General features: G+C 43.2%; 1 protein-coding gene across 1 annotated transcript in view; it reads left to right on the top strand.

The window, feature by feature from the left end:
* Nucleotides 1-26,673, top strand: part of LOC132149146 (potassium voltage-gated channel subfamily H member 6-like) — a 52,983-nt gene extending 26,310 nt beyond the window's left edge. Inside the window, exons 7-16 of the mRNA XM_059558117.1 lie at nucleotides 15,834-16,259; nucleotides 17,091-17,508; nucleotides 18,157-18,356; nucleotides 18,643-18,895; nucleotides 20,484-20,677; nucleotides 20,803-20,893; nucleotides 20,977-21,270; nucleotides 22,224-22,407; nucleotides 22,496-22,694; nucleotides 25,473-26,673. Coding sequence (XP_059414100.1) covers nucleotides 15,834-16,259; nucleotides 17,091-17,508; nucleotides 18,157-18,356; nucleotides 18,643-18,895; nucleotides 20,484-20,677; nucleotides 20,803-20,893; nucleotides 20,977-21,270; nucleotides 22,224-22,407; nucleotides 22,496-22,694; nucleotides 25,473-25,757 — 2,544 coding nt within the window. The 3' untranslated portion in view covers nucleotides 25,758-26,673. The remainder of the gene's footprint in view (nucleotides 1-15,833; nucleotides 16,260-17,090; nucleotides 17,509-18,156; nucleotides 18,357-18,642; nucleotides 18,896-20,483; nucleotides 20,678-20,802; nucleotides 20,894-20,976; nucleotides 21,271-22,223; nucleotides 22,408-22,495; nucleotides 22,695-25,472) is intronic.
* Nucleotides 26,674-27,063: the final 390 nt, after the last annotated feature.

Below are 27,063 nucleotides of genomic sequence, written 5' to 3'. Positions count from 1 at the left end.
CACACACTACATGTAATGTAACTAATGTAACATGATAAAAGGCACACAAAATGATAGTCATACAGTGTGAGAAGTCTGTGTGAGAAGTGCATCTCTTGCAGTGCCTGCATCAGATCCATATTCTGTCTACATAGTCTAATCATTTCACAAATGGGATGGCCATCGTCCATTCCACACCTTTATCAGTATGCGTGTGTGTGTTTGTGTGTGTGCGTGAGGAAAAAGAGCGAGTTTGAAAGGGCGGTGTTTCCCTGTGTCCGTGCTCTGTGTGTCTGTCTCAGCACGGCTCAGAGAATGCCACCATGAGCTTGAAAGAGAAACTTAAGCCTGTAAGTACCATCCTTGTCTTGACCTTTATTTATCTCCTCTTCATCTGCTCTCTCTTTTCTTACCTTTGCTGCTTTGTTTCTCCTTTACTCTGTTTGATTTTCACCTCTCACACCTGGTTAGGAAAAAAATAGGTCAGGACCAGGATGGATTTGACTGACAGCTGATGCCACCCACATAGATCAGTGTTAATAGTGTTGTTTCAGTGTCAGACTCTGTTAACTTTTTGTTACTTGTGAGACATATGCAAACCGAGACGTGTTTTTGCCTGAGGTCGCGTCCCTTTATTTTGTCTTTATTTCTTTGTTTTGTCTTACTGCCGTTCACCATGTGTTTGTTTTATTTGTGGTAGTGGTGAGTAACTACATGTCTTTATTTGACTTTTATTTGTTTTTCCATGTTTTTTTTTTTTTTTTTAATTCCCATTCACTATGTGTTTGTTTTATTTGTTATGGTTGCTTTAACATGTTCCTTTGTTTTGTTCTTTTTTTTGTTGTTTTCTCTTATCGCCCCTCCTTTTTTTGTTTAGTCTATTGTATTAGCATGTGAACACATCCTTCCAAGCATTTTGCTTTTGTTTTGCATGTTGAAGTGCAATGTTGCGTGTTAAAAGCTGTTTTTTCAGAGAGTGGTGGATTTTTTTTTGTTTTTGTTTTTATTTAGAAACAACATATAGTATTGTCATGGAAATGTTATACTGACCTTAGCCATACAAGATAAAGCTTTTGGTGAAGTTTTGCACAGTGCATGTTTTAATTATGTGTATTTTTGTCTGTGTGTGTGTCGCTGAGTTTGTGACTGTAGTCAGCATGCAGACAGTGAGAATGGATTTGCCAGGTTCCATCATTATGAAACGGAGTGTTAGATTATATCAATAAGCACAGATATCTCGCTCCAGTGAATTCGTGTGTGTGCATGTGAGCGCCTTCTGTCATCAGGCTCTCTCCAGCACATGGATTTGAATGTGTGCTCACACAGTGTATTTGTGTGTGTGTTCACAGACATGGGCAGACTGATAAGAAAGGTCTGTGACTTTACATGATTAGTAAATGTTGATAGTGTTACAAAATATGTATAATATGCAGTGCTTTAAATGAGAATAAGATACTTAAAGTGGAAGAATTGTTTTGTCCTTCACTGAAAATTGATGCTGTTTTGCCTGTGAGCTGTGAATAACACTTTTCAAGGTTGTGGACTTCTTGTCACTGTGCTTGTGTGTGTGGGAAAGGTTTTGCCTAATATGGGGACCAAATGCCTCCCAACTGATAGCAAAATTCCACTGATTGCAAAATCTGAAATCACTTGCCAATACTTCATATGAAGAAGAAAAAAGATGAATAAACACAAAATAAGGTCTGAATGGATATAAAGGTTTATGTGCAGTGCAGGGGTAGAGTTAGAACATTGGAAATAATTAGTAGCTCACTCTGAAAACAGTAGAAGTCTACGGAAAGTCCCCGCCATAATCAATAAACTAGCATGTGCATGTGTGGAATGTTGTGATGCCAGTTGAGACTTTCTGAACAACTTACAACTTTTTGGCAACGGCTATTTACACTGTGTAAAAAGGGTAGATGCTGTCAACACTGTGTGTAAATAGTGGCAGATACTGTTTGCACCATAAAGAGCAACACACATACTTGAAGCATTTTGCTTGCATCAGGTGCTAATACTCATGTATTATATATTAAGTAATATCCGTCTATTATCTCATACATGTATGTACTTGTTGTTAGAGAAATGCATTTCTGTAATCTGTCTTCCTTACTGTCTTAAGAGTTAGAACACACTTTGAACACTTTCCATATTCAACAACACAGGAATGATGGTTGATAGTTCTTTTGTCATTTTATTCAGTAGCGATAAAGCATTTATTCAGTAGTATTTTTATATTTTACATTTTAATTTGAGTTTAAGTTTGATTAATTCTGTTTTTATCATTGTTATTAGTTTTTGATTTGATTTATTTTAGTTTAGTTTTAGTGATTTTAGTGCTTGAACTTAAAACAACATGGCAAAATTCATAATTTTCATTTAAAATGTTCATCTAATATTTATATTATTTATATAATATAACTAGTGGATGTGGTTGGATTAGATTTATATCAGCTTTAGTAGTTTCAGTTAACAATACAAAAAATCTAGAACTTTTTGTTAACTAATACTGATTGAAATAATCTTTGCAGTTTTTTTTTCAATGCTAGTCTAAAATAAAAATACAAATATTTTTGATAAACCTTCGTCCATAGTGTATCTTGAGTTTTCTTTCACCATGTGTCACAAGGTGACGATCTTTAGGGGCGGAACCAAAATTCGGGAAGTTTGGTTCCGCCCGGAAGTGTTTCCGCCCGGACCGGAAAAACAGAACACCGGAACTTCCGGTAGCGCCGTAAGAAGGAAAATCAGGGAATTCGATGCACCTGTGCCTAGTTAGGGACAGCGGTTGGTGATTGGAGGATACGCTGGACAAGGCAGTACTTAAGGCCAAGTTATTTCACAGTCTAGGAAGCTCTCTTTGGTGTGTGTGAAGCACTGGGTTGTGCCCGTCTTGGTACGCTGCTGGTAGCTGTCTAACTCTCTCTCTCCCTCAGGCTGGAATTGTATGATTGTGAAGACATCGCGAACCTTAAAGGTTGAGAAGTGAACAGATTATACGGCGAACTGAGACGACGTGAAAAAGGGGATTGGAAGTGGCATTGATGTGAGTACTAAGAGCCAGTCGAAAGTGCCCTGTATATTGACCTGGCGTTGTGTAGATCTCTCCAGGAGGAGGAGGGTGGCCCTACCCCTAATATAGTGTGGTGGGAGAGCCGAAGGAATACTTATTGAAGTAGTCGCAACGACGACATCACTAGCTAGGCCGCATATTCCATCGCCAGATCCGAACCAAGCGAAGTGAAGGAAGACGGGTGTCCTTTCCGTACACTGAGTGTGGTGGGTGAGTCTTCGTGCTGTGAAAACCTATAATTTTGACGTGGTGTTGTATATTGCTGTGGGCTGCTGTGTATTGCCGTGTGTCCTGTCAGATAAACCCCCGCCTTCACGCACTTCGGCGTGGGAGGACAAGGAGATTGCTGGTCCTGGCCTAGTTCAGTACAGTATATGTTGTGAGCGTGCTTCAGATCTCCGGAGATAGCACGGTACGCTGTGTCCAGCCAGAGGTGAAAGCCATCCAAAGCAGAGTAACTGTGTTTTGTGTCTAAGTTGATACCTGTGGAGAGGAAAGGAAAGAGAGTGAGTAACACAAGGAGAAACAGAGGAAACCTGTACTTACAGTGCGCTGTGTTCAGCCCAGAGGTGAGAGCCATTCAAAGCAAACTAACTGTGCTATTGTGCCCAAGTTGATACCTGTGGAGAGAAAAGGAGAGAGAGTGAATAACACGAGGAGGAATAGAGCGAACCCTGTACTTACAGTACGCTGTGTCCAGCCCAGAGGTGGGAGCCATTCAAAGCAAACTAACTGTGCTATGGTGCCCAAGTTGATACCTGTGGAGAGGAAAGGAGAGAGAGAGTGAATAACACGAGGAGGAATAGAGCGAACCCTGTACTTACAGTACGCTGTGTCCAGCCCAGAGGTGAGAGCCATTCAAAGCAAACTAACTGTGCTATTGTGCCCAAGTTGATACCTGTGGAGAGAAAAGGAGAGAGAGTGGGTAACACGAGGAGAGACTGAGGGAACCTGTACTTACGCCGCTGCCTGTGGAGAAAGAGAAAGCGAGTGAGCACCCAAGGAACGAACTGTGTGAACCAGTACTTACTGTGAGCTGTAATCAGCGAAGAGGTGAGAGCAAAACCAAGCTGAACTAACTGTGCCTGTGTGTCCCAGCCGCTGCCTGTGGAGAAAGAGAAAGCGAGTGAGCACCCAAGGAACGAACTGTGTGAACCAGTACTTACTGTGAGCTGTAATCAGCGAAGAGGTGAGAGCAAAACCAAGCTGAACTAACTGTGCCTGTGTGTCCCAGCCGTTGCCTGTGGAGAAAGAGAAAGAGCGTGAGCACCCAAGGAACGAACTGGGTGAATCAGTACTTACTGTGAGCTGTAATCAGCGAAGAGCTGTTGCCTGTGGAGGAAGAGAAAGAGAGTGGGCACCTCGAGAACGAACTGAGTGAACCAGTACTTACTGTGAGCTGTAATCAGCGAAGAGGTGAGAGCAAAACCAAGCTGAACTAACTGTGCCTGTGTGTCCCAGCCGTTGCCTGTGGAGAAAGAGAAAGAGCGTGAGCACCCAAGGAACGAACTGGGTGAATCAGTACTTACTGTGAGCTGTAATCAGCGAAGAGCTGTTGCCTGTGGAGGAAGAGAAAGAGAGTGGGCACCTCGAGAACGAACTGAGTGAACCAGTACTTACCGTGAGCTGTATTCAGCGAAGAGGAGGAAGAAGGAGGGCGCTACGGATACCTAAGACTCAGGCCGGGGCCCGAGCCCCACGCCCCGGATCCCCGTGGCCCCCTTGCTCCCTGACCTCTTCCCGGCCATAGCCCATCTGGAGGGCCGAGTCAGAGTTTAGTTTTAGTTGCCCTTTCCCTATTCCCCAAGCTATTTTTAAATATTTAAATAAAGATTGTTTTATCACTTACTTGTTCTCGTGTTGTTTGGCCATTGGGTCGGGTTTGGGGACCTCCTCGAGGTGGAAGTTGAGAAGGGGTGTGGCTTAGTTAAAGCATAGCCAGCCCCTGGGTGTGACAGATTTGGCGTAGTCGGCAGGATTTCCACCTCGAGTTGAGTAACCAAGGTCGTCCAATGACCGACAACGCGGGGCTTTCAGCCCAACCCCGTGCCATGCCCGTTTTTATGGGGAGCCCCTGGATTCAAAAATATGGGGGGACAGAATCCGAGGTACGATTGTCTGAATGGAAGGCTCAACTAGAGTACTTGGCCGACCTACAGGGCCTTAGTGCAGCCCAGCGGCTTCAATTTGTGTTAAACTCCCTGGATGGAGAAGCGCGGCGAGAGGTGCATGCCGCCCCCGAAGCCGTTAGAGCCAACGCCCAAACCGTGTTCCAGTTCCTCACTGAACAGTATGGTGACCACACCCCCGTAGCTGTCCTTCGCTCCCAGTTCTTCAATTGTAAGCAGGGCCCCCGCCAACCGATTAGAGCTTTCGCCCTGAGGTTGCGAGAGCAATTCGCCCGACTACAGACCCGTCGGGACCACGGGTTGGGAGATGGAGAGACTCTATTGCGGGACCAGTTTCTTCTGGGGTTGAAGGAGGGTCCGGTGAGACAGAGCCTACGTATCCAGTTTCGAAGGGACCCGGGTCTTACGTTCGAAGATCTGAAGAAAGAGGCACTGGCCCTGGAAGGTGATGAGACTGAGGTGAGTGGTTCCCCAGTGTGTGCGGTTGTCAGTGAAGTAGCACCAGCACAACCCGGAGGCCCTGACTGGAAGCAAGCACTGAAGGCTGAACTTTTGAAAGATGTCCGCGATCAGATGTCTGAACTGTCTAAAGCCCTCGTAGGAGAATTGCGCCAAGGACGGGCGCGGGAGGAACCACGGCCGGCGCCCCGAGACCGAGTGTACTCAGAGGGAGGCCGAGAGCCGTTCAGGCGCCCGAACCACTTTAACCGGCCCCGTTTCGAATGGGACGAGCAAGGGCGACCCATCTGCAACCGCTGTGGCAAACCAGGTCACTATAGCCGCCAGTGTGGGCCCCGCAGGGCGTCAGAAGGGGGTTTTTAGGTCGGCCGGCCACTGTGGGTCGTGTGGCCGGGACCCCTCGAGAAGACCCTGGAAGAGGATATGGCTCTAGGAGCCAGATGATTGGGCGTAGCCCCGTGGCGAAGGTGAGAGTGTGCGGCAAGGAGATTCAATGCCTGGTAGACACAGGCTCCCAAGTGACGTTGTTTGCTGAGAGTTTATCCGAAGAAGTGTTTGGGAAACAAGGGGCACCAGGGGCGGAGGCCCCCTGGCTTACTCTGAAGGGCGCAAACGGCCTCGACATCCCATATATTGGCTACCGATTGACGGACCTAGAGGTTCACGGAGTGATGGTCCCCCAGAAAGGTGTGATTATCGTGCAAGACCATTGTCTGGGTGCACATCGAGCCCTGTTGGGCATGAATGTCCTCGCTGATTGCTGGGAAGAGCTATTTCGGGCTAGGCCCGTATCGAAGATACCACCTGCAGAGAGGCCCAAGTGGGAGTGTGTGGTAGCTGACTGTCGAAGGGTGCAAATGAGCCAAGTCCGCAGGGAACAGGAAGAGGTAGGAAGAGTGATGTGTCGTTTTGCTTTGTCTGTCCCCGCAAAAAGTGAGGCTGTTGTGTGGGCGCGAGTACCGCCCCGAAGAGCGGGCCCAGAAGAGTGGGTGCTGGTGGAGCCCCATGTGGATTGTCCACAAGTGGAAGTGGCACGAGGACTATCGACGGTCCGGCGGGGGAGAGTCCCCGTGAGGATACGGAATGTACATCCATACGCGGTGCAACTACATCGGCACCAACGATTAGCCCGTCTGACAACGGTTACATCCCACCAAGTAAGGGAAGAGAGGGATATTAGTTTTCGTCAGGTGTGCCCCACTGTCATCGAGGTGGCCCTGACACAAGTAGACACCCCATGGGGTGGTATGGAGAGGAGTGTGCCGAGCCACCTGGCGGGTGAGTCGTTACAAGGGGAGGATTTAGAGCAGGCACAGACACAGAAGTTACAGGCCCTCCTTCGGAGATGGCAGCATGTGTTCGCCACCCACGATGAAGACTACGGATGCACCCAGGTGGTACAACATCATATACCTACCGGGGATGCAGGGCCCAGCCGGGAGAGGTATCGCCCAATTCCGCCCACTTTGTATACCGAGGTACGTACACTCCTGCAAGGCATGCTGAAGCAAGGAGTTGTTAGGGAAAGCAGCAGCCCGTGGGCGGCCCCCATAGTGCTGGTGCAAAAGAAGACGGGGGCTTGGAGATTCTGCGTGGACTACCGTAAGCTGAACCTCGTGACTAAGAAAGACGCTTTCCCTTTGCCACGGATCGAAGATTCGCTTGCCAGCCTCACGCAGTCGGCATGGTACTCTACCCTAGATTTGGCCAGTGGCTACTGGCAGGTGCAGGTGGCCGAAGCAGACCGGGAGAAGACTGCCTTTACAACCCCGTTTGGACTATTTGAATGGGACCGGATGCCTTTCGGGCTCTGTAACGCTCCGGCCACCTTCCAGCGGCTGATGCAGCGGTGCTTGGGAGGTCAGTTAATGGAGTCAGTATTAGTTTACCTGGATGATGTGATTGTCTACTCCCCAGATTTTGATTCACACCTGAGGCACCTCGAGGAAGTCTTTCGGGCCATGGAGAAGTACGGATTGAAACTACAGCCCAATAAGTGTCACTTACTACGGAGAGAAGTCAACTTTCTGGGCCACGTGGTCAGTGCGGCTGGAGTGTCCGTAGATCCTGGAAAGGTATCGGCCGTGAAGGACTGGAAGGCCCCGAGGACAGTGAGGCAAGTGCGATCCTTTTTAGGATTTGTGGGATACTATAGGCGTTTCATAAAGGACTTTTCAAAAATTGCTAAACCCCTTAATCAGTTGCTGGTTGGCACAGGTCGTAACCGGGGCCGGGGGTCGCCCAACGTAGACTGGGATGCAAATTGTGAGTCGGCGTTCCAGACATTGAAGCAGGAGCTGCTACAGGCCCCTATCTTGGCATACGCAGATTTCACAAAACCATTCCTTTTGTATACAGATGCCAGCAATCTCGGGCTGGGAGCGGTGTTGGCTCAACGGCAGGACGGAGTTGAGAGGGTCATCGCGTACGCCAGCCGGAGCCTCCACCCAGCCGAGAGGAACGATGCGAACTATAGTTCTTTCAAATTGGAGCTGCTGGCGTTGAAGTGGGCCCTAAGTGAGAAATTTAAAGACTACCTCTGGGGTGCCAAGGTGACGATCATTACAGACAATAACCCATTAGTACACTTACAGACGGCGAAGCTGGGAGCCGTGGAGCAGCGGTGGGTGGCCCAACTGGCCAACTTTGACTATCAACTACAGTACCGACCAGGGCGTGAACACATGAACGCGGACGTCCTCTCAAGGCTGCCCGAAGCGGAAAGCCCCGGAGGGGCCAGCCCGGAGGAGGGCTATATGGTAGGAGCAGTAGAGGCACCAGGCAGCAGACAAGAGGCCGTGCCTGAGAACTGGGGATGGGATCCCCGTCGGTGGAGGGAGAGACAGGCCAGGGATCAAGATGTGCGGCTGGTAAGAGAATGGCTGGAACAGGGCCGACGGCTGACGCCAGCGGAGAGGTTAGCCCAGACGGATACTGGGAGGAGGCTGCTGGGGCAATGGGACAGGCTGGAGCTGAGAGATGGCGTTTTGTGCAGAAGGGTCAGTGACCCGAAGTTGGGCGAAGAAGTACGCCAGATCGTGGTACCCGCAGATGAGGTAACGGCTTTAGTTTCGGCGTACCACAACCAGTTGGGGCATCAGGGACAGGAGAGGACCGTGTCCCTGCTTAGGAGATTCTTCTTTTGGCCCGGGCTAGAGGCATCGGTGCACGCCCTAATTCAAGCTTGCCCGAGATGCATATTGTTTAAGTCCAGACGGGAGGTCCGAGCGCCAATGGTACCCATCCATGCGAAGGCCCCCCTTCATATCATGGCTATGGACTTCTTGACACTGGGCCGACCACGAGATCGCTACCAGAACATCTTGGTAATAACGGATTTGTTCACAAAGTACGCTTGGGCTATCCCCACCCTCGACCAGACTGCAACCACCACCGCTACAGTTTTATGGCGGGCCGTCTTCCAGACGTTCGGATGCCCGGAGTTTCTGCACTCCGATCAAGGAGCCAACTTTGAGTCCAGGGTAATTAGAGAACTATGCCAGTTGTACGGTTGCACGAAAACTCACACCACTTCGTATCATCCTCAGGGGAACGGCGGCTGTGAGAGATTCAATCAGACCCTATTGGGGCTGCTGGGGACCTTGGACCAACAACGGCAGGACGATTGGGTGAGTGCCTTGCCAAACCTCCTACAGGCCTATAACAACAGTATACATAGTACTACGGGTTACGCTCCCACTTACCTGATGTTTGGCAGACACATACGAATGCCTACTGACCTGGTCCTAGGAGTGATAGCCGACCAAGAGGAAGCAAGTGTAACGGAGTGGGTGGGGCGCCATCACCAGCGCTTGCATTTCGCCTACGAGCAGGTGTCGAAAAGGATACAGACGGCAGGAGAGAAAAGTAAGCGGTTGTATGATCGGACTGCTAGAGAAGCCCCTCTACTGCCAGGAGAGAGGGTGTTGGTGAGAGATAATCGGCGGCAGGGGAAGGGGAAACTGAGTGACCGTTGGGAGGCCACCCCTTATGTAGTCTGCCGGCAGCAGAGGCCGGGGCAGCCGGTCTATACCATCCGGCCAGAAGGGAAGTCAGGCCCCGACCGTGTGGTGCACCGGAACATGATTCGCCCATGCCCTAACTACCCTGAAGCCGTGGAAGAAGTCCCCACGGAACCTGTACCAGCGGCCCCCTGGATTGAAGGTTGGGCTGTGGTACCAGGGAGACCCGTGGTGGCACCACCCCCGATCGCCCCGAGAGAACCAGAAGCAGCCCCTGAACAAGCTGAGCCCGATTCACCAGTGAGACGATCCCAGCGAGAGAACCGAGGCCGACCCCCTGCCCGCTATGGGGAGTGGACAGCCCGAGGACGTTCTAGGGACTAGAACGGATTGGCGGGGGAGGATGTCACAAGGTGACGATCTTTAGGGGCGGAACCAAAATTCGGGAAGTTTGGTTCCGCCCGGAAGTGTTTCCGCCCGGACCGGAAAAACAGAACACCGGAACTTCCGGTAGCGCCGTAAGAAGGAAAATCAGGGAATTCGATGCACCTGTGCCTAGTTAGGGACAGCGGTTGGTGATTGGAGGATACGCTGGACAAGGCAGTACTTAAGGCCAAGTTATTTCACAGTCTAGGAAGCTCTCTTTGGTGTGTGTGAAGCACTGGGTTGTGCCCGTCTTGGTACGCTGCTGGTAGCTGTCTAACTCTCTCTCTCCCTCAGGCTGGAATTGTATGATTGTGAAGACATCGCGAACCTTAAAGGTTGAGAAGTGAACAGATTATACGGCGAACTGAGACGACGTGAAAAAGGGGATTGGAAGTGGCATTGATGTGAGTACTAAGAGCCAGTCGAAAGTGCCCTGTATATTGACCTGGCGTTGTGTAGATCTCTCCAGGAGGAGGAGGGTGGCCCTACCCCTAATATAGTGTGGTGGGAGAGCCGAAGGAATACTTATTGAAGTAGTCGCAACGACGACATCACTAGCTAGGCCGCATATTCCATCGCCAGATCCGAACCAAGCGAAGTGAAGGAAGACGGGTGTCCTTTCCGTACACTGAGTGTGGTGGGTGAGTCTTCGTGCTGTGAAAACCTATAATTTTGACGTGGTGTTGTATATTGCTGTGGGCTGCTGTGTATTGCCGTGTGTCCTGTCAGATAAACCCCCGCCTTCACGCACTTCGGCGTGGGAGGACAAGGAGATTGCTGGTCCTGGCCTAGTTCAGTACAGTATATGTTGTGAGCGTGCTTCAGATCTCCGGAGATAGCACGGTACGCTGTGTCCAGCCAGAGGTGAAAGCCATCCAAAGCAGAGTAACTGTGTTTTGTGTCTAAGTTGATACCTGTGGAGAGGAAAGGAAAGAGAGTGAGTAACACAAGGAGAAACAGAGGAAACCTGTACTTACAGTGCGCTGTGTTCAGCCCAGAGGTGAGAGCCATTCAAAGCAAACTAACTGTGCTATTGTGCCCAAGTTGATACCTGTGGAGAGAAAAGGAGAGAGAGTGAATAACACGAGGAGGAATAGAGCGAACCCTGTACTTACAGTACGCTGTGTCCAGCCCAGAGGTGGGAGCCATTCAAAGCAAACTAACTGTGCTATGGTGCCCAAGTTGATACCTGTGGAGAGGAAAGGAGAGAGAGAGTGAATAACACGAGGAGGAATAGAGCGAACCCTGTACTTACAGTACGCTGTGTCCAGCCCAGAGGTGAGAGCCATTCAAAGCAAACTAACTGTGCTATTGTGCCCAAGTTGATACCTGTGGAGAGAAAAGGAGAGAGAGTGGGTAACACGAGGAGAGACTGAGGGAACCTGTACTTACGCCGCTGCCTGTGGAGAAAGAGAAAGCGAGTGAGCACCCAAGGAACGAACTGTGTGAACCAGTACTTACTGTGAGCTGTAATCAGCGAAGAGGTGAGAGCAAAACCAAGCTGAACTAACTGTGCCTGTGTGTCCCAGCCGCTGCCTGTGGAGAAAGAGAAAGCGAGTGAGCACCCAAGGAACGAACTGTGTGAACCAGTACTTACTGTGAGCTGTAATCAGCGAAGAGGTGAGAGCAAAACCAAGCTGAACTAACTGTGCCTGTGTGTCCCAGCCGTTGCCTGTGGAGAAAGAGAAAGAGCGTGAGCACCCAAGGAACGAACTGGGTGAATCAGTACTTACTGTGAGCTGTAATCAGCGAAGAGCTGTTGCCTGTGGAGGAAGAGAAAGAGAGTGGGCACCTCGAGAACGAACTGAGTGAACCAGTACTTACTGTGAGCTGTAATCAGCGAAGAGGTGAGAGCAAAACCAAGCTGAACTAACTGTGCCTGTGTGTCCCAGCCGTTGCCTGTGGAGAAAGAGAAAGAGCGTGAGCACCCAAGGAACGAACTGGGTGAATCAGTACTTACTGTGAGCTGTAATCAGCGAAGAGCTGTTGCCTGTGGAGGAAGAGAAAGAGAGTGGGCACCTCGAGAACGAACTGAGTGAACCAGTACTTACCGTGAGCTGTATTCAGCGAAGAGGAGGAAGAAGGAGGGCGCTACGGATACCTAAGACTCAGGCCGGGGCCCGAGCCCCACGCCCCGGATCCCCGTGGCCCCCTTGCTCCCTGACCTCTTCCCGGCCATAGCCCATCTGGAGGGCCGAGTCAGAGTTTAGTTTTAATTGCCCTTTCCCTATTCCCTAAGCTATTTTTAAATATTTAAATAAAGATTGTTTTATCACTTACTTGTTCTCGTGTTGTTTGGCCATTGGGTCGGGTTTGGGGACCTCCTCGAGGTGGAAGTTGAGAAGGGGTGTGGCTTAGTTAAAGCATAGCCAGCCCCTGGGTGTGACACATGCACCTATGGATGTGCTAATCTTCTGAAACAGAAGAATTCTTTCTATATTAATGTATTGATTTAAACAGGCAAGAGCAACAGCAATAACCATTCATGCTGTATTTGACAACTAATCAGTAGGAGACTCTTTCAGCCGTTTTGGGTCTGATTTGGTTTGACCTGTTGGAAATGTTCCACACCCTCCCTCACCACTCCCTTTCCTGTCGATTTCTTTTTCCTGTAAATTGGTGCATTTAGGCAGTTAAGACTGTTTGTTCAGCAATCCAGCTTGTTGTTCTCTTGGATTCAGAAAGCTGGCGTCATCCATCTACAGTATGCTGTACTGCTTTCTTTATTACTTTAGATCCAATGTGTTAGTGGTAAAGATGACTGCATCAAAGTGTCTGTTTTAAGTAGTGACTGTAAAGTTTCTTCTGTTTCGAAAGAAACTGTTTTTCTGTGGATGTTGTAAGTCAGCACGACACCTTGGAGAACATGGACAAGGAGCCTCTCATTGTCATACCGGTCAGTACAGACTGCAGTTTATGCAGGATGCACATTAATGATGTATTCAGAAATATTTGATGAATACATTTGCAAATGTTATAGAGATATTTTCTTACTTGCGTATGATATGGCTAAAAGAGAGAAACATTCATCATAAACACTTTCTTTGATGTCAGCTTGAATAGTTGGTAAGTGGTGGCAGGGAAATTGCTTTAAAGCTCTATTCAAAACTCTTATTTACTTAAATTAAGCCATTCATCTACTTAAACAAAGGCAATTCTGAGGCCTAAAGTGCTAAAGAAAAACACCCCGTTTTATTTCATGCAACCTTAAAAGAAAAAGGAAAGCTGCATGCTGTATCACATCACTTGACAGTCAAACTACATAAGGCTGTGATTTGCATGAACTTGTCATGTGTTCTAAAATTTGTATAAAAGTAAAAGGAAAGAAGACTGAAAAGCAAGTAATACTGCGTTCATACTAGTTTATCAGAAAAAAAAACGTGCATTAGGTTTAAGATTTTATTATTATTATTTGAACATATCTTTGAATGCCATGGCATCTGTTATAGTCATTTATATTTTATGCTCTTTATTGTTTTGCTTACAAAATAGTTTTTTTCCATCCCAAAAGAACTCTTTCAGATCGACCAACTTTTTCCACATGGCTGATGTTCAATGACCAACTTGTAGTTTCCATGGCAGCCAGTGGTTGCCATGGTCGTCTGTGTGAGCAGTAATCATGGGCTGCTAATGGTGTATTAAAGGAGTGATTTTCTATTGGGCAAAAGCTCTAGCAGAAAATAGGTCTCAGTGTGAAATAGTTCAGCGGATACATATATAGCCCACTGCTTGCTGCATACTTACTGACTTAAAAAAATACTTGTTGCATAATACAGTATGTGCTTCCCTTTTATTTTGGTTCCGTTTATTTGGTCATTTATTTTTTGGGGCTTTTGTCTCTTTATAAGACAAATGGTACAGTGAAGTTTTTCTTTCTTTCTTTCTTTTAAAAATAAAGGTTCTTTGGTTCATCAAGAAACTTCCACATTCATGGAATCTTTCCATTGACCAAAAGGTTCATTATAGTAGAATACAGATTCATTTTTAAGAACTGTTTACTGAAAGGTACTTTTGTGGACCAAAAATTGTTCTTCTATGGCTTTGCTTGAAACTTTGCTTGAGACCTTTTGGAGCCATTGTTTGTAAGAGCCATGGCCAGTGATTGATCTTTGATCAGAGTAGAGGGAGATAATAGAAAGCTGTAGTGAAGTGACAGTGGAGGTGTATGGATGAACACAATACAAAATCTAGCTCTTAATGTCTGAGAGTGTGTGAATTCGTAGTAACTGTGAATTGAGTGTCTTTTAGCCAGACATCATGTTGTCAAACCTTGTGCCATGTTAACTGAAAACAATTATTTACAGGTACACTATATGTAACTTTTATTTGTTAAAAATTTACAAAGATTGAGAACTGAGAGAAGTAGCTCCGGCTACAGTGTTCTTCCACAGGATGCATGCATTATTGTTTATTAACCGCTAGAACCCCAAAAGTTGCATAGTGTACATATGTTCTACTATTATGATATATTTGTTGTGTGTTTAGATCATTCTTTTTTTGTGATTTATGAATGAAAGAATATCATTACAGGTTTGGGACATCTTGAGGGAGAATAAATAATGACATACTCAAGACTTCAAGGTTTGATTTTTTTTCCTGTTTATTTCTTAGTCATTTTTCCTATAGAATGACATTTGCACCACTTGAAGCAGTGTGGTCGATCAACAGAGACAGACCCCCTGTGGCGCGTTTCCTCAGTCCATGCCCTTTAAGATTTGATCTGGTCTGTAGGACGTGGCTGGTGTCCTTCTGTTTAATAATGGCACATGTCAAGAGGAAGAGGACACTTAAACATAGAAGAGCAAAGCATGAAAGATGAGCAGATATCTGCATTTCTCACAGTGACATTACATCTCATCTCGCACAAAGCTTGTGAGCCTTGAAATGGGATACAACTATACAGTTCAGAGCATTGAGTGAAATGTCTGGTTCTTTAAAAGGCCATCAAGATATCATCTAGTGTGCATTGTGTATGTTTGTTTGGGTCTATTGAGGTATCTTCTGACATTTTATACTGTCACTCATAGATTTCACCTTGTAGTGGGCATGTTTGTTTGTATAATTGAATTTGTTTTGGGGACTGGATAGTTGTGCTGAATCATTCTGTTTCTACAACACTGCACAAATGTGCAAAATTACTACAAGCATTGAATAAAACATTTGCGAATAAAGCACTGTTTCCATCCTATGTGTTTAACTGATAAAATAGTCAATACCTGTGAAACTGGTCAAAAGTATTCAAAAGTTTCTTTTTTCCCTGCATAATAAATGACTCACTTGCACCTCAGAACACAGTCGTATGAGACAGTTAGGGGAGGTGATTATATGGACTTTGGTGCAGGAATTTAAAAATTGAGATTGGTGCACTTGTCAGTTCACTTATCCAATCAAAAGATCTGCTGAGGCAAAGTCACATGACTGTTTTTGAGAAATTTATTCTGTAAATGTGTTTCCTTTGTAGTTTATACACATGTCTTGTTATTGGATAAAAATGTAGCACATATGTTTTTTTATGCTCATCTTGGCACTTCAGTCCATTGTTTTTTTAGGCAATATCCCAAAATGTATATAACAACTGGTGGATTGGAATGTAGCTATTGTCACTAATTTCATGGTTTAATTTAACCCCTTAAATTAACAATCTTGTTCATTTTGTAACAATCAGACGGTGCAGTTATAATATCGGCCAGCGAACTGTCCATGCTAACCTTGACCGTTTGCATCCATCAAAATGTAATAAAAACACACCCTTTGACATCCTCTGATAATGTTGTTAATCTCTCTCTTTCATTCTGTCCCCAGGTACTGTCACTTGGGGCAGATGTGCTTCCTGAGTACAAGCTTCAAGCTCAACGCGTCCACAAGTGGACCATCCTCCACTACAGCCCGTTCAAGGCAGTATGGGACTGGATCATCCTGCTCCTGGTGCTCTACACGGCCGTCTTTACGCCCTACTCTGCTGCATTCCTCCTCAACGAGCAGGAGGACGAGAGGAGGCGCACCTGCGGCTACACCTGCAACCCCCTCAACGTGGTGGACCTGGTGGTGGATGTCATGTTCATAATCGACATCCTCATCAATTTCAGGACTACTTATGTCAATCACAACGACGAGGTGGTCAGCAATCCCACTCGCATCGCTCAGCACTACTTCAAGGGCTGGTTCCTCATAGACATTGTGGCTGCTATTCCCTTCGACCTGCTCATTTTCAGATCAGGTTCAGATGAGGTGAGGGCTGTGACATGCTAACTAGGTGCTATATTAATCAATCCTATATTTTAAATGCACAGCTAGAAGAGAGCGTACAATTGTTACACTTTCTAATTTTAGAAGAACTACTCTGAGTAATCAGTGAATGATCTAGAATATCAATCGCAGTGTGATGTTGATTGTGTTTGTTATTCTGAATGTGCTATCGACCTGTAGATACTGCTATACTGATGATGTGTACAGTAAAGGTGAAGGTCACAATCGGGTTGGACTGTATGGAACATATTATCTTATAACAGTTCTTACTGCTTAATGATTACAGTAACGACCCCCAGAAGTACAGTATGTGATTTGAAATCTGCCATTTTAGCTCATGAAATCCAGAGTCTGATTATAGTCATTGATTTTTCTTTTATATAGTACATAAGTCTAATATATGGCAAGGGTGTTTTAAGGACTAACCAGGACTTGTTATTTAGTAAGCCTTGTTTAGTTTCAAACCTGTATGAGAAATTGTAAATAACTTTCTTCATATGGAAAAGAGTGATTAGCATTTAGTTAAGAAAAATGACAAAAAAGCAACATGAAAGTATCTTTAAAGTAGTCCATCTGATTTGTGTCCTTTATGATTTTAATCTTCTTAAAGGGATAGCTCACCCATTAATGAAAATTCTGTCATGATTTATTCAGCTTGACTTCAGGGTGCTCAAAACCTTCTTCAGAGATTTCCCTTTTGTGTGTCATGGAAGAAAGGAGATCATAAATATCATTCTGTCGCAATCATGCAGACTAAATAAAAATAAGAGTGATTCTGCAAACTAATTGATCCTTTTTAACCCGTCCTTCCAGCCTCAAACCACGACTCTGATTGGTCTTCTGAAGACTGCACGGCTGCTGAGATTGGTGCGAGTAGCGAGGAAACTGGACCGTTACTCTGAGTACGGCGCCGCAGTGCTCTTCCTCCTCATGTGCACCTTTGCCCTCATTGCTCACTGGCTGGCATGCATCTGGTATGCCATTGGCAACGTGGAGCGCACAAGCTCTGCCCGTATTGGAGGCATGAAGATTGGCTGGCTGGACAACCTGGCTGACCAGATCGGCAAACAGTACAATGACAGCGATTCCTTCTCCGGCCCATCCATTAAGGATAAATATGTAACTGCACTGTACTTCACCTTCAGTAGTTTGACCAGTGTGGGATTTGGAAACGTCTCTCCTAACACCAACCCTGAGAAGATTTTTTCCATTTGTGTCATGCTCATTGGCTGTAAGTGCACTACATTAACTATCTATCTTAGGCATGACAACGAAGGCTTCATTAGGAACTTCAACGACTTCAACATTAATATACATAACCATACAAAGGTTTGGGGTCAGTAAGATTGTTTTGATTGCAAATTGGATTGAAAGATTATTTTCAGTGAAAAATCATTATTAATTTCATTTGAATTAAATTAAAATGTATTTAGTTTTCTCCGCTGATATTGACAAACAATGAAAATTTATCACAGTTTCTGCAAAATATCAAGTGCCTTTCATTTCGACATTAATAAGAAATGTTTCCTGAGCATATTGGACTAATTTCTGAAGTATTATGTGACTGTAATCATGAAGTCTGGAGTGAAAAATGAGCTTTGGCAACACAAGGTTAAATTACATTTTAAAACAGACATATTAAAATAGTTATTTTATGTTGTAATAATATTTCTCAGTATTACTGTTTTTACTGTATTTTGATCAAATAAATGCAGCCTTGGTGAGCCTAAGCAACTTCTTTCAAAAACATAAAAAAATCCTGCAGACCCCAATCTTTTAAATGAGTGTATACATTTTAAATCGGTTTAATTTGAACAAAAATATTTTGTTTGCACCATGCCTTTGGCTGAAGATAATCTTTGCTCTTCTTCCTTTCCAGCCCTGATGTATGCCAGTATCTTTGGCAATGTGTCAGCTATAATTCAGAGGTTGTATTCAGGCACAGCTCGCTATCACACTCAGATGCTGCGTGTGAAAGAGTTCATCAGGTTCCATCAGATCCCAGGAGGCCTTCGCCAACGACTAGAAGAGTACTTCCAGCATGCCTGGTCCTACACTAACGGCATTGACATGAATGCTGTGAGTTACAAACACACACAAAATTCAATACCTGAAGTATTACATGAATATACTTTTATATTTTTATAGTGCCCTGTATAATGTTCAAAGTAAAGTGAGAGGGCTTCTGGACCTCCATATGTGTTATAAAGATACCAAAACATTTTTTTTTTAATGTTTTGATTTATTTTTGATATGCAACTTTTTTAACCCCTGGTCAATTTCTGGGGTTTAATTCAAGTGTGAAAAATATGATATGCTTTTAATGTTGCATAATGTTGTCTTTTTCTCCTATGTCCTGCTCCAGGTTTTGAAGGGTTTTCCGGAGTGTCTGCAGGCTGACATCTGTCTGCATTTGAACCGCAGTCTGCTGCAGAACTGTAAAGCATTCCGGGGGGCGAGCAAAGGCTGTCTGCGGGCTCTGGCCATGCGTTTAAAGACCACCCATGCCCCACCCGGAGACACTCTGGTGCACAGTGGAGATGTGTTGACCGCATTGTATTTCATCTCCCGCGGCTCCATAGAGATCGTCAGAGAGGATGTGGTCGTGGCCATTTTAGGTTTGATTGCCTTCTAGTTCTGTTTTATTTATTTTTATTATTTTTTTTCCCACCTTTCATTTATTTCAACCCACTTCAGCTTGAAAATTAAAACTTGCTGCCCTAACTTAAGCAAATGCAGAGAGATTTTATTTGTGGTTTGAGCTTGATACACTTATTGTTTTGCTCAGAAAACTGCATCTTGTTTTTTACTCTCTGTTATATATATATATATATATATATATATATATATGAAAGAAGTTTCTTATGCTCAACAAGGCTGCATTTATTTGACAAAATATACAGTAAAATTAGTAATATGGTTACACATTGTTGTAATTGAAAATTACTTTTAAAATGTAATTTATGAAACGTAAATTATTTGTATCACATGATTATTCAGAAATTGTTTTAATATACAGATTTTCTGCTCACGACATTTCTTATTGTTATCAATGTTGTGCTGCCTAATATATACATATATTCAGGATTCACTGATGAATAGAATTTCAATTTCAAAAGAACAGCATTTAGAAATACAGAATTGTAATTTTACTGTCAATTTTGTTCAATTTAATGCATCCTTGCTGAGTAAAAGTATTAATATTTTCTTTTAAAAATGTACTGACTCTAATCCTTTGAATTGTAGTGTACATAGTAGGGGTGTGCCTGAAGCCGAATACTTTATTTGAATAATGGCTTCAAAATGAATAACATTTAATTATGCTGAATAATATTCTGCTGACACAGACACTTCTCGTGTTTGCTGGATAACACATGCTCCAGGGGAAAGCATGATATTATACATAAGCTTTAAAATCACTACGCAATAATGAGTGTAAACATGAATAAAGAAGGCTTGACTTGAATTGACTTGAATGAAATGAGCAAAAATTAAATAGCCATTTTGCTGTTGCCTCTCTGTGCATCTATCAGAAATCAGAGCTTGGCAAGAGTAAATCAAAATTTCTGACAATTTGATACTAAATCTTGTATGATATGATGAATGAATGAATGGATGGATGAATGGATGGATGGATGAATGATATAAGCAAACAGCCACATTGTGTCCCTGTTTGTCTCAGTGTGTACCAGCTCTAGCCTAATAATAAACTGAGATACAATGTTTTAAACTTTGATAGGCTCACTCTCTCTCTCAGATGGCATTTATGCATATTCTTTATAATTTGTTCAGATTTGCATTTGTATGCGTAAAAGGGTGTTCTTTTTTATTTGTTTCAACCTTTATGTTCTCAAATAAATTATTTATAGAGTCAGCCTCCTCTTATTTGAGGTTGTGGTTGTTCTGCCATTACTCAGTACACAGTGTTATATAGAGTTCTCTTATTTTACTTTTATTAACGTTTATTATTACTCTAATTATTAGAACTTTTTAATCACAAAAGGTCCACGAGTTGGGACTCGAACTCGGGTCTCCCGAAGCACAATATGGTCCCAACATACAGTAGCCAGACTAAAGTGCAGCTTTATAGTGCCTCTTAGTGGTTGAACTCTTTTTATTTGAAGCCTATTTGGCACCCAACTGTAATGCTGTTCTTTCTATATCTCTATATTTCTCTTATAACTCCTGCCTCTCTTTCCACTGAAGGTAAAAATGATATTTTTGGGGAGCCCATCAGTCTATATGCCAGGCCGGGGAAATCAAGCGCGGACGTGAGGGCTCTGACATACTGTGACCTGCACAAGATCATCAGAGACGACCTGCTGGAAGTGTTGGACATGTACCCCGATTTCGCCGACAGCTTCTGGAGTAACCTGGAGATCACATTCAACCTTCGAGATGTAAGCCACTCAAACTCACACACAATACGGAAGGAAATTATTGTGTGTTTTGGACAATAACAAGTTATTATATGCGTTTCAGCATGTGTAATTATGTGAGTTACTGAAGCTTGAATGTGTATCAGGTAGACAGAAACATGCATCCAACCCCAAGCGAGGACTCAGACTGTGGGTACCGTCGACCCAGACATCGGAGGAAACAGCGGAATCGACCTGGTAAGAGTGCCCATCTAGTCCAGGAGAACCACAAAAAATGATTTCGCTGCAGCAATCTCTCTCTTCTCTCTTGCATCACTCAGATGGGATGGACCGAGATGGGATAGACACATACCCAGTCCAGTCCTGTTCGCCTGTGGGGAACCACCGGGGGGCAATACCGCTCTCACACTGGGATGAGTTATGTAGCAATGCCAGTGCTGATTCCTTGTCCAGTGAGGAGGACATGAAGCCCCTGGTTTCTGGCCGAGGGGAAATGTACTCACCAGGGACAGAGATGCAAGAATACTCCCCTTCTGTAGTTAGCCTCATGCCACTCAGCAACAGCACAGCTTCTGCCACTGGAGGACCACTGGGAGAGACACATCCATACACAGGTAGCAGGATTAGGTTTGGTGCTTCTTGAATCATAGTCCATAGTAACATTATATCAGCCCAATTTCATGAATAAATATGTGCTTGTGTGGAAGTTTTGCAGCAGACTAAAAGTGAATTGTCCAGTGAGTGCTGCTAAAAAAAAAGTATTTTAGTTTTCTAACATAAGTGGACTTTTTTTTTTTATTACATTGGTTCATGCACTTATTGAACCTTTGATCTTTGTTAAACTGTGTTTTATGTGATACGTACCCAAACAGTCTGCATCACAATTGCAGCGTTGTGCCAAGTGCGCTACTGAGCAAGTTTACTATGTCAGAAAAGCCATATATATTGAGCTAGGTAAGCAGTGCAAATGTTACAATGTTTTACAAATCAAGTGCTATATGTTTTTTGGTGCTGATATCACAGTATTCTGCAAGGAACCATGCAAAAATGAAAATTTGACCTTCATTAATTGACAATTTGCCCCTTAATCATAACATATACAGATTATTGGTGCTTTACTGCCACAAGTGTTAATTTCAAGTGCAACTGCAGCAAACTGTATGTATAGGTAAGTTTTTGGAGTTTTGCAGAAATGATTGGAAAAGTCTGGCATATACATCACCAAAGAAGAGCCTCTAATTTCACCAGAAAGATACAGTCATGATATTTTTGATTAAAAATAGCAATGTTAAAAATGTTTATTCATATAAACATTTAAAAATAAAGATGTGTGACATGCATTTAGAACATCGACAGGATGAATTTGAACTTCATGCCAACTTAAAAGTATAGCCAGCCAGTATGTACATTTTGTAGTATGGGGAAGTATGCATATTAGTGTCAGCTACTATTTATCTGCATGTTTGTGATATTTTAGAATCATTTAGTCTCCTCCATCTTTAACCTGTTGATTATTCTGTATTTTTCTGTTCCTCTGGATCTTTCCACTCCTTCTTCATCCATACAGCGACTCCTCTGAACGTTTCGGGGTTGTACAGCTATTTGCCTGACCACAGGGCCAGTCAGTACTCAGAGAGTCAGAGACGTTCCTCTGCAGTGCAGGCCTGCTACCACCATCACAGCCCCTGTGTTGAGGACAGACCGACTCAACTGCAGGCACGTCTGGAGCTGCTGCAGTCGCAACTCAACAGGTCCGATATCCAGAGGAAAAAAAGCAAGCTTTTAATAGTGCAAAGTCTGCAATTGCCTTATAACTCTACTCTCTTTCCCTCTTTGAAGACTGGAGACCAGGATGACAGCTGATATAAATGTGATCCTGCAGTTGCTGCAGAGGCAGGTGGTACCTGTGCCCCCTGCCTACAGCGCTGTTTCCCCTGAAACGCTGGCCCATCATGCTCATCCTACCAGCCTGTACACCACAGCAACGCACAGCACTGTGCCATCTTTACAAATCAATGGCAGTTCATCACCTAGTAAGGTAAGTCATCATGTTTGCAATTAAAGAAGAAGGGTGTGATAATTCCACGTGGGTTTGTAAACCACACATTACACAGATGAACAGTAGATGTGTAATACCAGAAGAAGTATGAGTAGTCGAAAACAGACCACTTATGTAAAAATTAAGATGCTGGCTGCATTTCCATGACTTATTCATGTACAAATATATGACAATACTTTTTCAAGGGGAACAAAGCAGGCTTAGACAATTGTTACTATAAACACGTTGTTTTTCAAAATGTAAAAAAGCTTTTAAATCATTCTAAAGCTGAAAGAAATTATTATGAATACAATGATTATGAATACACTATTAGAGATATGTTAGATTTATAAACCTCTGAGGGCGTATTACAGAAAGAATCCTAACTTTAAAGGTCACGTTTTTCGTGTTTTTTTGAAGCTTTGGTTGTGTTTACAGTGTGCAATATAACGTGTTCATGTTTCGCGTGTAAAAAAACACAGTATTTTTCACACAATTCACCTATCTGTATACCGCTGTTTTCACTGTCATAAAAATGGGATTATGTCTTCCTTGTTCTATGAAGTCCCTCCTTCAGAAATACGTAACGAGTTCTGATTGTGCCAGCGGTTCCTGTGTTGTGATTCGACAGCAGCTGAGCGCGCACGGCCCTCCTGGAAACGCGATTGGGCTAGTTTTGAGAAGCTAGTGGGCAGGAGCATGTGCTGGAGATGTACTTAAAAGAAACTGTTAAACGCACCAACTTAAATAATAAAATACACTTACCGGTTGTGGTCTATAAACAACGCCTTCTCCAGACAAAGAGGGAACTGCTCCATCTTTCAGGAATAATCTTTGTGCAAATCCGGCATTAAACTGATTGAGATTGACGGAGATCGCTGTCCTCAGCAAAATGTGCTGCACATAGTTTTACATGTGGATTATAATTTTCGGGAACCGAGTTAAACACAAATTGTAACCATTGATCTCCAAGTACAGCGTCCCTGGGAAGGCCAAACAAAGATGATTGGACTCCGAGATGAAAATAACAGCGTTTCGACGACATGGCGACAAACACAAACGCAGCTCTTCCTCTTCTCCGTCGGAGCGTAACAAGACCACGCCCCCTTTTTGTGAATTCATGTGGGCGGAGGTTAGTTAAAAAACTGTTTTAGTGACGTCATTACTGCAAGAACTAGAGGGATGTAGTCCAAACGGGTCGTTTTTTGTAGGCGAATTCTGTTAAATAAAATATCTCGCTTGGCATTGAACTTTGAGCTTTAGAATTTTACAGATATTATTTATACTCTAACAACAACATTACACACTAACTGAAGTTTAAAACATGGGTTCACGAAGAAGGGGACCTTTAAAATCTTATCTTATCTGTTTGGTAGCCATGGTAATTTTAGTTAGGACCACATTTAGGACAAAAGCTATTACAGAACAGCACTCCTAAGTGTGTTATCTTAACTAAAGAAACCTCCTAAAGTGACAAAAAAATCCTAAAAACTGTCCTTAGGAAAACCCCACAGCTGTCCTAACTTCAAAAGTATTTGAAAGCTAATGGAAAAACTGCTTACAACTGGACTGTCCAACAATGGTATTACATTTATTATTATTTGAAAATGAATGCCTCAATGCGTAATGCCTTATGTTTTGTTTTGTTTTTTTTGCAAAAGATGATTTTCAAAGTGAAGTAGCTTCTTTTATTTTGTTAACCTCATCAGCAGCTCGCACAGTGTTGGTTGCTTGGTAAAAGATCCGAGAATGGATTATCGAACTAAAGGGGTCATCGGGTGCCCATTTTCCACAAGTTAATATGATTCTTTAGGGTCTTAAAGTGCCCCTATAATGCCATTTCCAATATTGCCTTTCATGCAGTGTGTAATGTAGCTGTATGTGAATTTAAACGATCAGTAATAGCTGTAAAGCTGAAAGTGCACAATAAATACAGTTATTGTCTCCCAAAATAAAGAATCGACTCTATACAGCCTAAACGAATCTTAGTATATGCTCTACATTGGCTGGGAACAAACAACTTAACCCCGCCCACAAACAAGTCACTTTTTTGTCAACTACTTCTCTAATCTCGGGGATGCAGGATTCACAAAATGCTTGCTGTTGAAAGATGGATCAGTATCCTGTTTATTTGAATCAACTGCTCCACTGAATCACATCCTGTATGTATGATAAATAGCCGTGAAACTTGCTAACTCGATGGCAGCAAAGATTCATAAAAAAAAACCTTATACTCACTTCTGCTGTAAGTGGAACTGGATCACGAATGATTGTAAAAGTGAATTTAGCATATAACATTTGCTAACTTTAAAATACGATTTTACAAGAGAGGATAAGACTCCCAAATCAAGTTGAGATTTGCTTCTGTAATACGAGTTTCTGAAAAATCCTAATTTAACATATCGCATTTTATATTATATTATATTATATTATATTATATTATATTATATTACATTACATTACATTACATTACATTATATTATATTATATTATATTATTAGTAATTTCATTATCCCCTGAATATAAAAAAACCCTGCTGAACAACCTCAGTTTTGTAGAGAATAATTTTATTTTTTGGGGATATTTCAAATTTCCATGCTTAAGTATATAAGAGCTGTAATTGCATGACTAATGTTACTGACATTGGTAAAATAGTGATTGTCACCAAGTAAGATACTCGCCAGTTAGACTGATCTCTGTGTTCTTACATGATCAGCTGGCTAGACAAATCTTTGTAGTGAGCATGTCTGTACTGAACTGGACCTGTTTTATCCACAGATCCCTGACTTGGACAGCTTCAAAGAGAAGTCTCCAGACTCTTTGTCCAGTGGGATCCATCTAACAGTTGCCTCCAATGACACCATGTCCATGTCCCCAGAGACAGAGCTGGCTGTGCCCACAGGACTGAATCCCCCTAGAGAGCCTCATCCACAGACCCCGGGACTGCTGTGTAGAAGCCTGCGCTTCCCATCGCTCCCGGACAGTCTGGAGAGTCCGAGCACATTGCATGGTTCACCAGAAATCCAGAGGCACGTGTCTAATCCAGTCTTACCTGGAAGCTAGAGGCCAAAAACAGACTACTGTCCGTTCTGAGACCCAAATATGGTTTCTCTTTTCCAACAGCTCAATACTGCTCTTCTGCAATAAAATGTCTTTATGTTACTCCTTAGTTAAAAGTGCGTCCAGTAGAGAAAGCGGTGACTGCAGATTTCTTTGAATCTCTGAGGTGTTTTGTCTCATATCCCTTCTCATTCAGAGCAGGAATGTTTCCTCTGATGCAAGAGTATTTGGTAACACCTCTCAGCTTTTGTGTTATTGAATATGAAGAGAAGCTCAGTGAGCAATAAAGACAAGGTCAAAGAGTTAAGAGATTATGATCATCTGCCACCATCATGTACATTACACAGTTTTGTTTGTCTGAGATTTGTCATTACTAAACCTCATCTTGTCTTCTTACGTCATCATATATATATATTATGTGTGTCAGGTTAGGTGTTCGACCCAAATTTATTGTATTACTACATTAAATGATGTCATGACTGGCACAAAAATTAAGCTTTGTATATTTTTATTCATAGTAACCAAATAAGCATCAATTCAGGGTTATGAAATGATATTTCTCTCTGAAGCGGTTATTTTAACTGCTGATGGGTGGTGTGTCTGTGTGTTAAGACGTATGTGTGATCTTTTGGAAATATAATCACTGAATTTGAAAGAGAAAACTATTCAGTCTCGACATTCTGATTGGAGAAAGTTGAAGGACTGATTTTTTTTGTTTGTTTTTTGTAAATCACTGTTTGAGATGAAATCAGTGTAAAGTTTGTTTTACCTCTGCAATGTAAGCAGATGAATGTATGTAAAATGATCGGAATCCTTCATTGGACGGTGAAGGTTTCCAAAAGCACACAATTATATTATTTTTTAGATGAAATGTTATTTATAAAGGTCTGCTAATGCTGCACTGGCTTTAAGATTCCAATATTTGTGGTCTCTTTTTCTTCATTTTTTTGTTTTACTATGGATGCACTAATATTACAATGGTTTTAATAATAAAAGAAGCTTACAATTATTATAATGTTATACACAGTGTTATTTGAGTATTTTTATATGTTAATTTAATGTTCAATGATAGCATCCCTCCTTAATGAAAACTAGCTAATATATATATCTAAAAAAAGTTTTTCATACAATACAGCTAGTTTTCATTCATAGAGTAATGCTAACACTTAATAAACACTTTCATGCATTTATATATTTGCAAAAGATTACATTTAACAGTGTTATTTAACAGTTATATACATACATATATAAATATATATTATATAAACTTAGTAGTGAGCATTAGATGGCAAACTTAATTGGAACACAA

Source organism: Carassius carassius, chromosome 9 (assembly GCF_963082965.1).
Source record: "Carassius carassius chromosome 9, fCarCar2.1, whole genome shotgun sequence".
NCBI lineage: Eukaryota > Metazoa > Chordata > Actinopteri > Cypriniformes > Cyprinidae > Carassius > Carassius carassius.
This window is presented reverse-complemented; position numbering and strand designations above follow the sequence as displayed.